The sequence below is a fragment of the Gopherus evgoodei genome, chromosome 4 (genome assembly GCF_007399415.2).
Source record: "Gopherus evgoodei ecotype Sinaloan lineage chromosome 4, rGopEvg1_v1.p, whole genome shotgun sequence".
Lineage (NCBI taxonomy): Eukaryota > Metazoa > Chordata > Testudines > Testudinidae > Gopherus > Gopherus evgoodei.
This window is the reverse complement of record NC_044325.1, coordinates 114,282,738-114,297,317: the sequence shown is the minus strand read 5'-3', so window position 1 is coordinate 114,297,317 and position 14,580 is coordinate 114,282,738. Positions and strand designations below refer to the sequence as shown.

Sequence of the window (14,580 nt, the reverse complement as noted above, 5' to 3'; positions counted from 1 at the left end):
GGTATATATAGATAAATGCATTTATGCTTATAAATGAGTATATATTACATCACAGACTTCTTTTTGCTAAATGGGGTTACTCCTTTGGGGCTTGATCAATTCACTGTTGAAGTTAACGGGAGACCTTCCACTGATCCCACTGGGTACTGGATCAGGATCGACACTCGGGGATGAAGTTTTCTCCATTACCTTCATTTTTATTTCTGCATTACCATTCTTCCATTGATGATCAGAGGATTCACCTGATTAACTCTTGCTATCATAAGTGTGGTTTGTTTGCAATAATTCTCAAGTGATTGGTATGAGAATAGCTGCTCATTGACAGCAGTTTTGGAAAATCTCTCATTTTTCCTATGAATGATTTCATGACTGGAAACCCATCTGAATATAAAACCATAAGATAATGGTATATATGCAATTTAGATTCCCCTTGGATCTACTATAGTTTGTTCTATCTATTGGTTAATTCCATGCCTTTGAAGCTACTTGAATTTTCCAGATGTGGTAAACAATGTAATTGTAGAAACAATTTAAAATTACAGTACAAGCAATTTAACAAACTTTTGGTACAGTAATTCAAAAGGAACACAGTGTATTCTACAGCTGATTGGCCTATAAATATACAGCTGTATGTATTATATACAGTGTCTGTCTATTGAAAGCTTTCCTGACAGGTGAAGAATTGCAGAACAAGATGCACTCCAGTGTGTGCCAAAAGTTAGAAACTATATTATGAAAAGCAGGAGAGGGCTGTAGCATTGGTTTAAGAAACAAAACTCCATTCACTCATGATGAAGTTGGTAATATCAGCTTCAAACAATACCCAATTTACCATCTAACACTGGGAAAAAAATACTGATTGTTCAACCTTCACAATACTTCTTTGCCTTCAGACTTGTTTAAAGAAGAATAAGTACCCTTTTGGGAACATACCACTGCTAAGAATAAAGTCTGTTGTGCAGCATTATTCATGAGAGAATGAGTAAATAGGCCCGATTGTGCTCCATTTCACTGGTGTTTCACACTGCTTTGATTTCCAAAGCTCTTTCAGATACTGCAGAGATATTAAAAAAGGACAAGACTGCAGCCAGATGCAAGGCAGTTCAAACCTCAAAGGTTACACATCTTTAACAGTGAATACTATAATCAAACATCTTCTTCTCGGAAAACCTCACAGTAGAGTTCTAATCCCTGAATTAGTTACTTATGCAGCAAAGACAGGATGGAGCAGCATTTGTCCCTCTGATGGCTCCAAATTTTGACCCAACTGACCTGCACTGCCTAACACCACCAAGTCCCACTCCCTTTTAGAGGCCCTTGGACTGACCAATAGCCGCAGAAGACACTGCACTGCCCTACCTTATGGTTAAATCCACCTTTCAAGCTCTTCCTTGTAATCTGGCATGAGCTAAAATGGTAGCAGCCACTTACCTTTTAGTGTAAGCCAAGGTTATTTTACCACATACTTGGTGTAGAGATTGGAAGATGCCACTCCCTGGTAGCCCATGTAGTTTGATCAGTCTTCCACTTGCTCAGAAGGATAACTGAGCCCTGTTGGACTTGATACTTCACCTTTCAGTCCACGCAGAGAAGCCAAAAGACTTTGCTTCTCTTTTTCCCAAAGGATGCTCCAAGAGTCGTTCCATCTTTCCATTCTTCTCCAGAGAGCTTCTAGAACCTACATGTAGTTTCCTTGGCAACAGCATGTCATGAGCAGAGAGTTCTCTGGCAGCTGCCCATTCAACTTCACACGTACAATAATAGTGTTAATTTTTTTTTCAAATTACTCCTAATTAGAGAGTCTCATATCTTTGGTAGATCTTACTGTACTAAGTTTATGGATCATTGTGGGCCAGGACTGTATGTAATTTCATGAGAGAGAGTGACCACAGCTCTTCCAGTAGCAAAGAACAGTATGTGTGTGTGTGGTGGGAATTAGGAAAATTCTCTCAGGTTATAACACCTCCAGAGGGGTGCCAGCACCTGGAGAGGCTTGCATATACTGGTTCAAGCTGGATGCTTTAGATACCAACAGACAAAGAAAGGACATTTGGGTAAAACAGTGTGAGTTTTAACTGACTCAGGCCCTGCTTTCTGATCCAGCAAACAGCCAGGACCTTCTATCCAAGGGAGGGCCCAGTCTTTCCTGGGAAGAACTGGAAGGACTTGACCTATTCATGAGGGTTCTTGTTCTGATCAAAAGCAGTTATGAACTTGTAGCCACAGAGAAGCCCCTGTGTGGGGTTTGAAGGACTGACTCCTACCAGAGCCCTTGTTGGGGTTGGGCCGGGGAGGGTGATCTCTGATAAGCTTCATTAGCATGTGTGTAGGTTCTTTTATTATTTTTCATTTGTTTTCTTTCACTGTTATACTTTCACTTTAAGAATAAATGTTTTTGCTCAGAAAGAGCAGTGTGGTAATGTAACGTTGGGCAATAATGCTGTTTCTAACATCTAGAGAAAAAGTAAAGCAGGTCTGCTTAGGCAGTCTGACCTGCTGGGGAACAACACAGCCTGGAAAAACCTCGGACAGCACAGATGCTCGAACTACAGGTGCTCTGGGTGCTGCTTGAAGTGGTTTCCGTTATATACAGGGTTTACAGTTTGGTTCAATGGCTCTCAGTGCCCCCACTATACAAATTGTTCCAGCACCTCTGCCTGTTGGGAAGGAGAGAGATGTTGGGTTTTGCTCAAGGGAGATGATAGCTAAGGAGCCTGGAGCCTAGAGTGCATGCCCTTGCTGGACCACAGAGAGGAAATCCAGCTGCAATTGCCCTGAACTGTGACACTCATTAGTAATGCGGAACACAGGTTTATTTTTAAACATACGGACATATTAAAGGTATGCAGTATTTGAGCCCTGACATGTGATAGTATTGTATATATTTCAGCATTTTAGCTAATTTTCTAAATACCTTAGGTAAGGCGGGTTCCTTTGGAAAGAGCCTTCATTGTTAGGAGGAAAAGTATATGTAGTTATCACCTACATCAAGAGCTGAGGTGATAATTTAACACTGCAGGTCCCAAGTCCATTTCAGTCCTTATTTCATTTGTCTTGTAAAGATGTCTCTAAGGACTGTCCTGAAACGATGGTATTCAGCTACGATGTGAAGTTCTGTAACCACTCCTGCCGCTCCCTGAGTGAGCCTGATCTGCTGTGTAATATCCAGAGCACTCCTGTAGAGGGCTGTGGTTGTCCCAAGGAGACCTACCTAAATGCTGATGAATGTGTGTCTCCAGAAGATTGTCCATGTTACTACAAAGACAAGACAATTCAAGCTGGGAAATCATTCCAAGAGGACAAACTCATGTGGTAAGTTGTTTCAGATGAACTGAAGAATGTGTGGTAGATGGATTGTCATGTTCAACGTACACTGCAGTCCATGAGAGTAATAATCTCTGAATGAATTCATATCATACCAAGGATGATGAGATTTTCTGTTTGACAATACTGGGTCAGGTTCCACCATGGTCCAATGGACAAACCCCAAAGTGGTTGAATCCAAGTGCTCTAAGGGTGAACAAAAGGCTTCTATAACATGAGAGGTGAGAGCCACACATAATTGGTAGGAGAAGAGGAGAGATTAGCTGCAATGGGAAGGGGTTGAATGCATGGAAAGGGAGACGAAATGGAGAGTTGATCAGAAGTCAGGAGGAGGGAGGTCAGAGGGGCTAGCAGAGTAGAAGTAACATAGTGGGGAAGTAGGAGGGCAGTGGAGAGTGGGGAAGGAATAATGAGCTGCAGAGAAAGAAAAAAGAATGGTGGGATGGAAGCAAATGTGGGACATAATGGTAGATTTGTGAATGGCCTGGCCTCAGGAGTCCCCCTAATGCAGTATTAGGACTGATTGAAATTTCACTTTTTTTGTAATTTTGGTAAAAGTGGCTTTTTGCCAGTATTACAACTTTTTGTGGAAAAAAAATTATTTTCACTGAAAATTTCATCTTTTTTAAATGAAAAATGTGAAAGGAAATCAGAACATTTTTACAGTTTTCAAAACCAGAATTCTTTGGAGCCAAAAATGGCCTTTGAGAATCAAAATTTTCCAGCATTGAATAATCAAGAAATTGACAAAAACTAAAACAATAAAAGGATTTAAGTATCAGAGGGATAGCCGTGTTAGTCTGGATCTGTAAAAGCAGCAAAGAGTCCTGTGGCACCTTATAGACTAACAGACATATTGGAGCATGAGCTTTCGTGGGTGAATACCCACTTCATCTGATGCAACCAACGAAGTGGGTATTCACCCATGAAAGCTGATGCTCCAATACGTCTGTTAGTCTATAAGGTGCCACAGGACTCTTTGCTGCTTTTAAAAGGATTTAAATTTTCATGACAAATTGCCATTTTCAACCAGCTCAATATATTACACCGAATTACAGAACCACTAATTATAATAATGTGCACTTATATAGCCCCTTTCACTGGAGGATCTCAAAGTATTTTACAAATACTAATTAATTTAGTATCCCAAGACCCCTCTTAAGTAGGTAAGTACTATGGAGAAACAGATGCAGAAAGCTGAAGTGAACTGCCTAAAGATATAAAACAAGTCTGTTGCAAGTGAGAGAACAGAACCTAAGAGTTGTATGCCCTTCTCCTCCTCCTCTCTCTGAGGTGACAATTCCATCTTGGCATATGGGTGATTACATGAACCACTCACAGTGGTGTGACTGATATTCACCTGAGTGGCAGAGCTTTTAGATAATGTATGGTTTCTCATATAAATGTGAGAAGAGCTGATGAGTTTCTCATTTTTTGAAATATCTTTAGCAAATGTATTCGAGGAAGATTAGACTGCATTGGAGAAGTCATAATGAAAAAAGGTGAGATTTTGCTAAATTCTACCATTGAGCTGTAATTTAGAATTTAAAGTGATTTTCAATGTATTTGTCAGTTTTTTTTAACAGATAGCTGTGTTGTATGCATGTCTTGCTTCTCCCTGAAATGTGTTAATTATAGAGATGAGCATTAGCCTGTTGATAACAACTTTCTTTATAAAAATGTCATCAAACTTGCTGAACTCTTCAAAAATAAATAGATCTCTCTCAAAGTTCATGAGATGAGAAAAGGGTACTTCTCACTTCTAGATGCTTCAGGTCATCTTAATAACTAGTCCTTCAAAGATGGAAAGATGGTTCATTTGGACTCCCTTTTCTTTTGAACATATCATCTCAAATGTATACAAATCTAGAATTTATGAGGTGCCTATCACCTCTGTATTTCTTCTTTTCCAAAAAGGGCATTCATTCCAATATCACAAATAATTCCACTCTCTGACAGGGTAGCGGAATGTGTCTGGATATGGACAAATTAATATGTGAGAATGAGTTATTTCACAAGCAATTCTATATCATGCCATTGATCTGATATAGATAAAATATAAAGGCCTTTTAACACTGCTTGGTTATTGGTCCCTCAGAAGACGTCTCAGGGAGGAACTTGGTCTTTCATTTTGGTTGAAATTTTTTTCATTTTGAGGAAAAACCAGAAACAAAACAAAAGATATGGAAGCAGAATTTTTTTCAGCAATGACTGTCAGTGTGAAGTGCTGGCTCTGCTTTCGAAGGCTAGGCTATTTAGTCATCCAATATACATATTTCTGGATCCCTAATGGGCTGACAAAAATCAGTCATACAAGGTACAACTGGTATCAGTAGCTTCATACTGGTTCTGCGCCTGACAGAGTTGGTTCTCTGGTTTAAGCCAGCACCTGACTCAAAGGATTCCTGTGTCCAGGGCTGGGTACTCCATTCTTCAGTGGAGAGAAGCTAAAACCAGTGGAAACTGACAAGTGTGGAAAGGATGAGGGATCCATGCTTCCCTGTTCCCCTGAATCTATTCAAACCATACTGTGGAAGCAAGATTCATTGGATCAAGAGGAAGGGGGGAGCAGCTGGTGTCTGCAGCATGCTCCTGTCTAAGCCTGGCATCTCCCCTTCTATACCAAAGTGAGAGGGCACAGATGTGGGGATAACCAATGGCAAGAGGGTGGAGGATTCTAAATGGGAGGTCTCTCAACACTACCAATGTGGGATTGAGAGTTATAGCATGGCTGCTCCACAGGATTTCCAGGCTCTATCCGACACACATCCCAGTATAAAGCTAGAAACACTTTTCCTATGAGGGGAAAGGGACAGGAGTTTCCAGTACACCATCTGATTTGAATTTTTGTTTTTAACAAATAACTAAATAGAAAACTTCACAATTTTTTTGGTTTTCCAAAACCTTCAAATTCAATTCACTTCAAATTTTCAGTAAAAAGATCAGTTTTTAAAAACCAAAAACTGAAAAAAATTTACCAAAACCCAAACATTTTACTGAACAATGTTTTGTTTCTGGTTTTTCCTCAAAATGAAAAAAATTTCAACCAAAATGAAATTTTTCTGTGAACATTTTTGTTTATATTGGAAAATTGTTTTGACAAAAAAATATTAAATCTGAGCAAGTACAGTTGAGACCTCTGGAGACTGATCTTCATAAGGAAAATCAGTGGAGCATTAGTCTCACATTTTATAGGAAAAGATAAATATTTTCTCTATAAAGTTAATCAAGGGGAAAAACATCTGAAAAGACAAAAAACATCTGTCAGTTTCACTTTTTGAATTCAGCCAACAGCTCAAAATTGTATAAAAGTAACTCTCCCAATCCTAGCTGACATGCTCAGCCATGTATTCTGGGAAATGTCAAGGTTGGCATAAATTGTTTGATGGCATCCATTCCAGTTTCACCAACTGACCCTTCTGTAATGGCTTTTCCCTCTTGTAGATTGTTCTGCACCTATGTTTTACTTCGACTGCAGCTCTGCCGGCCCAGGAGCAATTGGATCTGAGTGTCAGAAAAGTTGTAAGACACAGGACATGCAGTGTGTAAGGGGCTAAATTCATATCAATAAGAACATGGATAGCTTATTTAGTATTTTGCATAAATGATTGTTAGTAACAAATACTAACATTGCACTGCTCACAAACCGCTTTTTTCATTGATAAGAGTAGAGAAGCTATAGCTACCCACTTTGTCACCATGCCTGCTGTTGTCATGTTCATGGATATGCAGCAATTTGATTTGATGATTTTTAAAATCTTATTTCCCACTGGTATAGAATAAATTAATGTACAGAAAACCATAGATATGTAAAACAGTTGGGTTCCAAGTGAATATCATGGACCTGATTCTTAGAAGGCTCCTAGCTCAGCTTCCGATTTGGCAGCTGCAATTTAGTAACCAGAACTAATTGTCTCTACTTTTTCTTTCTCCTTCCTGAATGATTAATATGTCACCTTGCATTGTATTTGTATGTTCACAGTATGTCACAGAATGTGTCTCTGGCTGCATGTGCCCCAGTGGGCTTGTATCTGATGGTAAAGGGGGTTGCATTGCTGAGGACCAGTGCCCATGTGTCCACGGAGGAAATTTCTATAACCCTGGGGAAAATATCACAGTCCGCTGTAACACATGGTATGATATTCCACAAAGTTTTATAACTTGTTTCTTCATAAGGTAATAACCCGTAAAATGCAGGCCGGTAAAAATAATGAGAGTTAATGCCCAGAAGCAGGATGCATTTTGAGATCTGTGCAGGATCTTCCCATCCATTATGGAGGCTTCGTTTCAGTACCCCACACTTCCACTTGGAATAAAAGGGGAAAGGTGTTACCCTTCCCTGTCTGCACCACACAGCACCAATTCATATGCATATATGGCAACAACATGTATCATCTCCTCCTTAAATTACTTTTGACCACTTCTATGAACTGGTCATGAACATAACCTGCCTGGAGCATGAAACATGAAAATCCCTTCCTGGTTCAGAGCAAGACTGTGGCGTCTCATTACACAGGTATACAGGGGTGAGGCTGCTGGTGGCTTCCATCTTACCAACCCCTCTACACAGGGACCAACCACTTCAAAAAATTAAAGGAACTAGTCAGAAAAGTGGACTGGACTGAAGAACTCAAAGATCTGAATGTGGAGGAGGCTTGAAATTACTTTAAGTCAAAGTTGCAGCATGCATCCCAAGCAAGGGGAAAAAATTCATAGGGAAGGGTTGCAGACCAAGCTGGATGAGCAAGCATCTCAAACAGAGAAAGCAGAACATCTACAAGGAATGGAAACTGGGCAGGATCAGTAAGGAAAGCTCTCTCTTGGAGGTCAGAAAGCCTAGAGAAAAAGCAACAATTGCCAAAAGCCAAGCAGAGCTGGACCTTACAAAGGAGATTAAAACTAATAATACAAGGTTCTATAGCAGAGGTGGGCAAACTACGGTCCGGGGGCCGCATCCGGCCCTCCAGATGTTTTAATCTGGCCCTCGAGTTCCCACCAGGGAACGGGGTCTGGGGCTTGTCCTGCTCTGATGCTTCAGCTGAGGAACAGGGTAGGGGGCTTGCCCCACTACGTGCGGTTCCCAGAAGCAGTGGCATGTCCCCCCTCTGGCTCTGATGTGACTGGAGAATTGCTAATATAGTGCCTATTTTTTTAAAAAAGAAGGGGAAAAGTGATCAAGGAAACTATGGGCCTGTTAGTTTGACCTCAGTTGTATTCAAGGTCTTGGAACAAATTTTGAAAGGGAAAGTAGTTAGGACATAGAGGTAATTGGTAATTGGGATAAAAAAAACCATTGTTTTACAAAAGGTAGATTATGCCAGACCAACCTGATCTCCTTCTTTGAGAAGATAAATGATTCTTTTTTGACAAAGAACAGGTGCAGCTCCAGGCACCAGTGCAGCAAGGTTTCTGCGGGAGGTCCCGCTGCTTTGGCGGCAATTTGGCGGCGGGTACGCTGAAGGCTCAGAGATGGCAGATCACCCGCAGAACCACCGCCGAATCCACATGACTGGCGGACCTCCTGCAGAAATGCCACTGAAGACTGCCTGACTGCCATGCTTGGGGTGGCAAAAAACACAGAGCCGCCTGGACAAAGGACATGCAGTAGATGTAATCTACCTGGATGTCAGTAAGGAATTTGTTACAGTTCCCCATGGGAAATTATGAAATTTGAGAAGATGGGAAATTAATATGAGAATTGAAAGGTAGGTAAGGAACTGGTTAAAGGGGAGACTAAAATGGGTCATACTGAATGGTGGACTCTTGGGCTGGAGGGAGGTTACTAATGAAGTTCCTCAGGGATCAGTCTTGGGACCAGTCTTATTTAACATTTTTATTAATGACTTTGGCCCAAAAAGTGGGTGTGTATTAATAAAATTTGTGAATGACACAAAGCTGGGAGGTATTGCCAATCTAGAGGAAGACTGGGCTATCATACAAAAAGAACTGGAGGACCTTGAAAACTGGAGTAATAGAAACAGAATAAAATGTAATAGTGCAAAGTGCAAGGTCATGCACTCAGGGACTGACAAGAAGAATTTTTGCTATAAGCTGAGGACTTATCAGTTAGAAGTGATAGGGGAAGAGAAAGACCTGGGTGTATTGGTTGATCACAGGCTGACTAGGAACCGGCAATGTGATGTGGCCATGAAAAGGGCTGATGCAGTCCTAGGATCCATCAGGCGCAGTATTTCCAGTAGAGAAGGGAAGTGTCAGTACTGTTATATGAGGCACGGATGAGACTCATCTGGAATACTGTTTGCAATCCTGGTCTCCCATGTTTAAGAAAGATGAATTCAAGCTGAAACAGCTGCAGAGAAGGTCTACTAGGATGATCACAGAAATGGAAACCCTACCTTATGAGAGGAGACTTAAAGAGCTTGGTTTGATTAGCCTAACAAAAAGAAGGCTATGGGGAGATATGATTGCTCTCTGTAAATACATCAGAGAGGGAAATACTAGGGATGGAGAGACACTGTTTAAGTTAAGCACCAACATTGACATGAGAACAAATGGATATAAACTGGCCATCACAAGTTTAGGCTTGAAATTAAATGAAGGTTTCTAACCATCAGAGGAGAGCAGCTCTGGGATAATCTTCCAAGGAGAGCAGTGGGGACAAAAACACTAACTGGCTTCAAGACTGAGCTTGATAAGTTTATGGAGAGGAGGATATGATGAGACTGCCTACAATGGCATGTATCTGATCTGTGACTGCTAATGGCAAATATATCTGAGCCAGTGATGGAACACTAGATGGGGAAGGCTCTGAGTTACTACAGAGAATTCTTTCTCAGGTATATGACTGGTGGGTCTATCTGATCACCAAATATGGTGTCAGGAAGGAATTTTCTTCTGGGTCAGATTGGCATAGACCTGGGAGTTTTTCACCTTCCTCTGCAGAATGAGACGGAGGGATCACTAGTAGGTTTAAACTAGTGTAAATGGTGGATTCTCAGTAAATCATGATTTGAGGACTTAAGTAACTCAGACAGAGATTATGGGTCTGTTATAGCAGTGGGTGGGCAAGGGTCTGTGGCCTGCAATATGCAGGTCAGACTAGATGATCATGATAGTCCCTTTTGGCCTAAAAGTCTATGAGTCTATAATTGATTCCTTGTGTTCACCTGCATGCATGGACTGCTCTCTTCTGGAGTCCATGTGGGCTGTAAGCATACCAAAATGAGTGGGGAAGAGCCAGGCCAGGCTTCCCCCTCCACAGCTACAGCATAGCTGATTGGCTGTGGAGGCGAGTTCACATATACCTAATTAAGGGTTTTGTGGTTCTCCCTGTACCCCAGAGGTTTCAGCACTGACCTCAGTTCAAGCCCATATCTACTGGCCACAGCTGGGACTTACATGAGGAGTGAAATTCCAGCAGAGAGGAGTTGGAGGAAATCTTCTAGAATCCTACATTACAGGTCATTGTCTCTTGTACATGCAGCTCTCGGGAAATAGTTGAATTTCTCCAACTCCTGCTATAATTTATGCAGTGCCTGCAGTTTATGGCTGAGCATGTTGGACTGATATCTTTGAAGGACAACTTCAACAAGGAGGAGACTTCCAGAAAGATCATGTAGATCTGTCAGGAAGAGTAAATGTTTGGCTATCTAGGTGACAATGGCATATCCATCTTCTCACAAGCATTTCAGTGGGACACAAAGACTAAGGGAGAGCCAAAAGCCATAAGACTGTTTGGCCTGTAGGCAGGAGATCACCATTTTGTATGAGCAGTAAGTATTAATGTGCACTGCCAAACCACCATGATTAATTATTTGTGTTACAGAGGCACCTAGACGCCCCATCAAGATCAATGCCTATTGTGCAAGGTGCTCTGTACACACACAGGAAAAACTACAGTCCCTGTCTTGAAGAACTCACAGGCTAAGTACTCTGCTCTTGGTCACACTGATCTGAGTCTGGTGTAATTTCAGTGAAGTCAATGGAATTACATAGGATACATACCTGTGTAACTAAGAGCTGACTTTTCCCCATGATGCTTCATTAATGTTGAAATGGCTTTCTCCAAAGTGATCTTCCCCCAAATCCCCACTATCAGGTCTCAGGCCTTTATGTGGGTGACACTGGGAAAATTCATTAGTTGTTTTAATGCATTTAAACAACCAAATTAATCAAAATGTAAAAATCACATATATGCCTCAATGACATGATCCACAGTATTGAACGCAGGCCTACAAGAGCAGCTATATTCCAACCTTCCACCTAGCAGCAGCTTAGTTAAGATCAATGAAGCCTAGCTTTAATATGAGGCTCCACCCCTTACGTCCAAATGGTGCACTCCCAGGGCTGATTGGTTCTACTGAAGCGAGCAGCAGGAAGCTGTTTGTACAATCAGGCTCACCCTGCTACACTGTATGCATCCTACTCTCTGAGCCTGATATTCTAGTGTCCTGACCCAGCTTGATTCCTCCCATCTGATTGATGGTTCCTGACTTCCAGTTTGTCTCCTGCCTCTGATCTCCCTGGTATCCTGACCCAGTTCCCAACTTCATTTCTGATCTCCAGTTTGTCTTTTTCTTCTGACCTCCTGCTACCCTGATCCTGCTGACTTTTGATTCCTGTCTTGTGACTGTGGATTCTGGCTCTAACTACTAGATCTGGCTGCCTGCAGCCCGTCTTTGACACTCAGTATTCAGCGTTCATGTTCTTTTTGTGATTATTAATCCAATTTTAAAGCAAGGCCTCAAAGTAGCTTACATAGTCCAACCCTGCTAGTATGAGGGGCCACTGTACTCTGTGATCCACTAAAAGGGATTAAATTGAATTTTCAATAATTCTGTACCTACCCAGAGTAATGTAAAACCACCTTTGATGTAAAGATCGTAATGTTTTGCCTTCCATCTCCTAGCACATGTAACAACAGACAGTGGAACTGCACAGAGAACCCTTGCCAGGGAACGTGCACTGTGTATGGAAATGGACATTACTTGAGCTTCGATGGAGAAAAGTTTGATTTCATGGGAGATTGTGATTATATCCTAGCTCAGGTAACAAAGAATCATTACCTGTCTGAGAGCTGCTGCTCTTCACAGGCCCAAGTTGCAGTGCTGCTTGAGTAACTAGATGGCTATCATACGCAAGGTAATAGGCACCGAGGGACAGATCCTGCCCCTCCACCTCTGTAAGAGTATAGGAGATCCCAAACTATATCAGACCTGGTGATGTTCCACCACACAAGGTCAGGGCAATCAGGATATCAACACCCACACAAGAGGCACTTATTTCCTTGGCGTCTCCCTCTAAGTTATCACACAGAGAGATTTTAGGGGTTGAGCAAGACTGATGAATCCTGTGCCATGTAGATGCACTAGTCATTGCCCCTGGTAGAATTGGGACACTAAGACTATAAACTCTACTTCAGTCTCTGGGTTGAATTAGGAGCAACAGAGCAGGAGGCATCCACTCTAGGGAAAGCTGAAGCACAGGAGGCTGAGCGCAAGACACAGGATTTTGAGCTGAGTGAATAATGCATAGGTATCTCTAAGAGAAGGTTCTGACTGGCAGCTGAGTACCATGGCTCACTCCCTGGTCTCTCTGCTAAGACTGCCAAGCTAACTGAAAAATCTGAGAGGAGATAATGAAATTGGGGGTATTCTCTGTCCCATGATATTGGGGGGAAAGGTGTGGAGGCTGACTCAGGGCCAAGTTCAGAGTTGAGTGTAGGTAGCACAGTTGGTGTCACCAGCCCACGCCATCATATTACTTTTCCTGATAAATACCTTTCTTCCTTCCACCAATTTACCCTAATTTTGACTCCCATAACTCAGCTAGACGTCAAGGCCCAGTTCAGAGGTGATGTGAAGGGGCTGCAATGTATCCTTGGAGAAGTAATGGAGATTCTATGGGCCAGATTTTGATATGGGCCATATCTGGACTAGAAAAATACTAGAGGAAAGCTTAGGGTTGATCACAACCATCAAGCATGTGTTTCAAGGTGTAAAACCCTGTCTGTATTGGTGTTAGTGAACCTTTTAATACATGACCTGTTTTCCTAGTCTAGGCATGGCCTTACTCCCTGTATTAGACCATTGGCTTCTGTGTGACCTCTCGGCAATAAAGACATCTGGCCTTAAAGTAGTGTAATCTATATCTTTAACCAGTTTAGATTTCTTTACATTTTCTTTTGAATTTGGCCTTCCCAACCCACATCCGAATAATGCCAGCCTGATCCAGTGTGCTCTGTTTGTTGGGTGTGTGCTATTATATGGTTCATTAAGGGCCAGATTTTTCCTTGGTGTAACACCACTGACTTCAGTAACAGCACTGCTTTGTAGAGTATGCTAATTCTGAGTCCACTTGAATAACCAAATGCTTCTACAACACCGGCAGTCCCGAAACTGACAATATCTTTTTGTGAATGAAACATATGAAGGTTAAACCTGCATGTTAGTGACCTTCGACGCAGTGAAACTCTTTTTGCAGGGAGGTAGAAATCAAGGCCTCTATTATTTCAGTGTTTTGAAATGTAGAGGTTGCAGTTCTGCTTATAGTAAAGAGGACCATTACAGAATGGTTTTACTGTATATATTTGGACATGTCAGATGGGGTCTTATAAAAGCGTTCAACATTAACTTAGTTCTTCACTCTCTTAAATTTTCCCTTGACTTCAAAGTGAGAAGAGATAGGCCAATGCTGAGCACTTCTGAAAATCCCACCTGTAACTTTTTTTGAACAAAAAAAAAAAGACAAGAAATGTGGAGTCAAATGTTAGAAATATATTTCATTTACAACTCCCTCATGGACATTTCTAAGACATGCCCTAGTCAGATAAGAAGATCTGATGTTTTTCTTTATTTGTATAAGGACTTTTGCCCCAATAACCCCAATGATGGCACCTTCCGAATTGTAACTCAAAACAATGCGTGTGGGAAATCACTCTCCATCTGTTCCTTGAAGATTACATTGATTTTGGAGGTGAGTTCAGCCTTAACTCTGGATTATGTGGGAGGAGCTAATAGAATGGGATATCTGACTTAATTTTGTGAGTAATGAATTTACTATACTCTAATACTGTGATGCAGCTAATATTAGAGACGTTCTTAATGAAGCCCTATGGCCAAAAAGCAGTGGTAGGTAAGAGTGGGAAGGGATGGGCATGCGGAGTAGATCAGTGGAGCAGAGGGACTGGGCATTTACTGGAGATGGGAGGGAAGCAGGGAAGACAGCAACAGATGAATGTGTGGAAGGGAGTGTGAACATTTAAGGGATGGGAAGAGGAAGAGACAGGCTGGCATA

General features: G+C 41.6%; 1 protein-coding gene across 1 annotated transcript in view; it reads left to right on the top strand.

The window, feature by feature from the left end:
• LOC115651182 (mucin-5B-like) overlaps positions 1 to 14,580 on the top strand; it is a 73,404-nt gene that overhangs the window by 32,394 nt on the left and 26,430 nt on the right. Inside the window, exons 16-21 of the mRNA XM_030562140.1 lie at positions 3,063 to 3,312; positions 4,774 to 4,826; positions 6,769 to 6,869; positions 7,307 to 7,458; positions 12,194 to 12,332; positions 14,149 to 14,259. Of these exons, the coding sequence (XP_030418000.1) occupies positions 3,063 to 3,312; positions 4,774 to 4,826; positions 6,769 to 6,869; positions 7,307 to 7,458; positions 12,194 to 12,332; positions 14,149 to 14,259 (806 nt within the window). The remainder of the gene's footprint in view (positions 1 to 3,062; positions 3,313 to 4,773; positions 4,827 to 6,768; positions 6,870 to 7,306; positions 7,459 to 12,193; positions 12,333 to 14,148; positions 14,260 to 14,580) is intronic.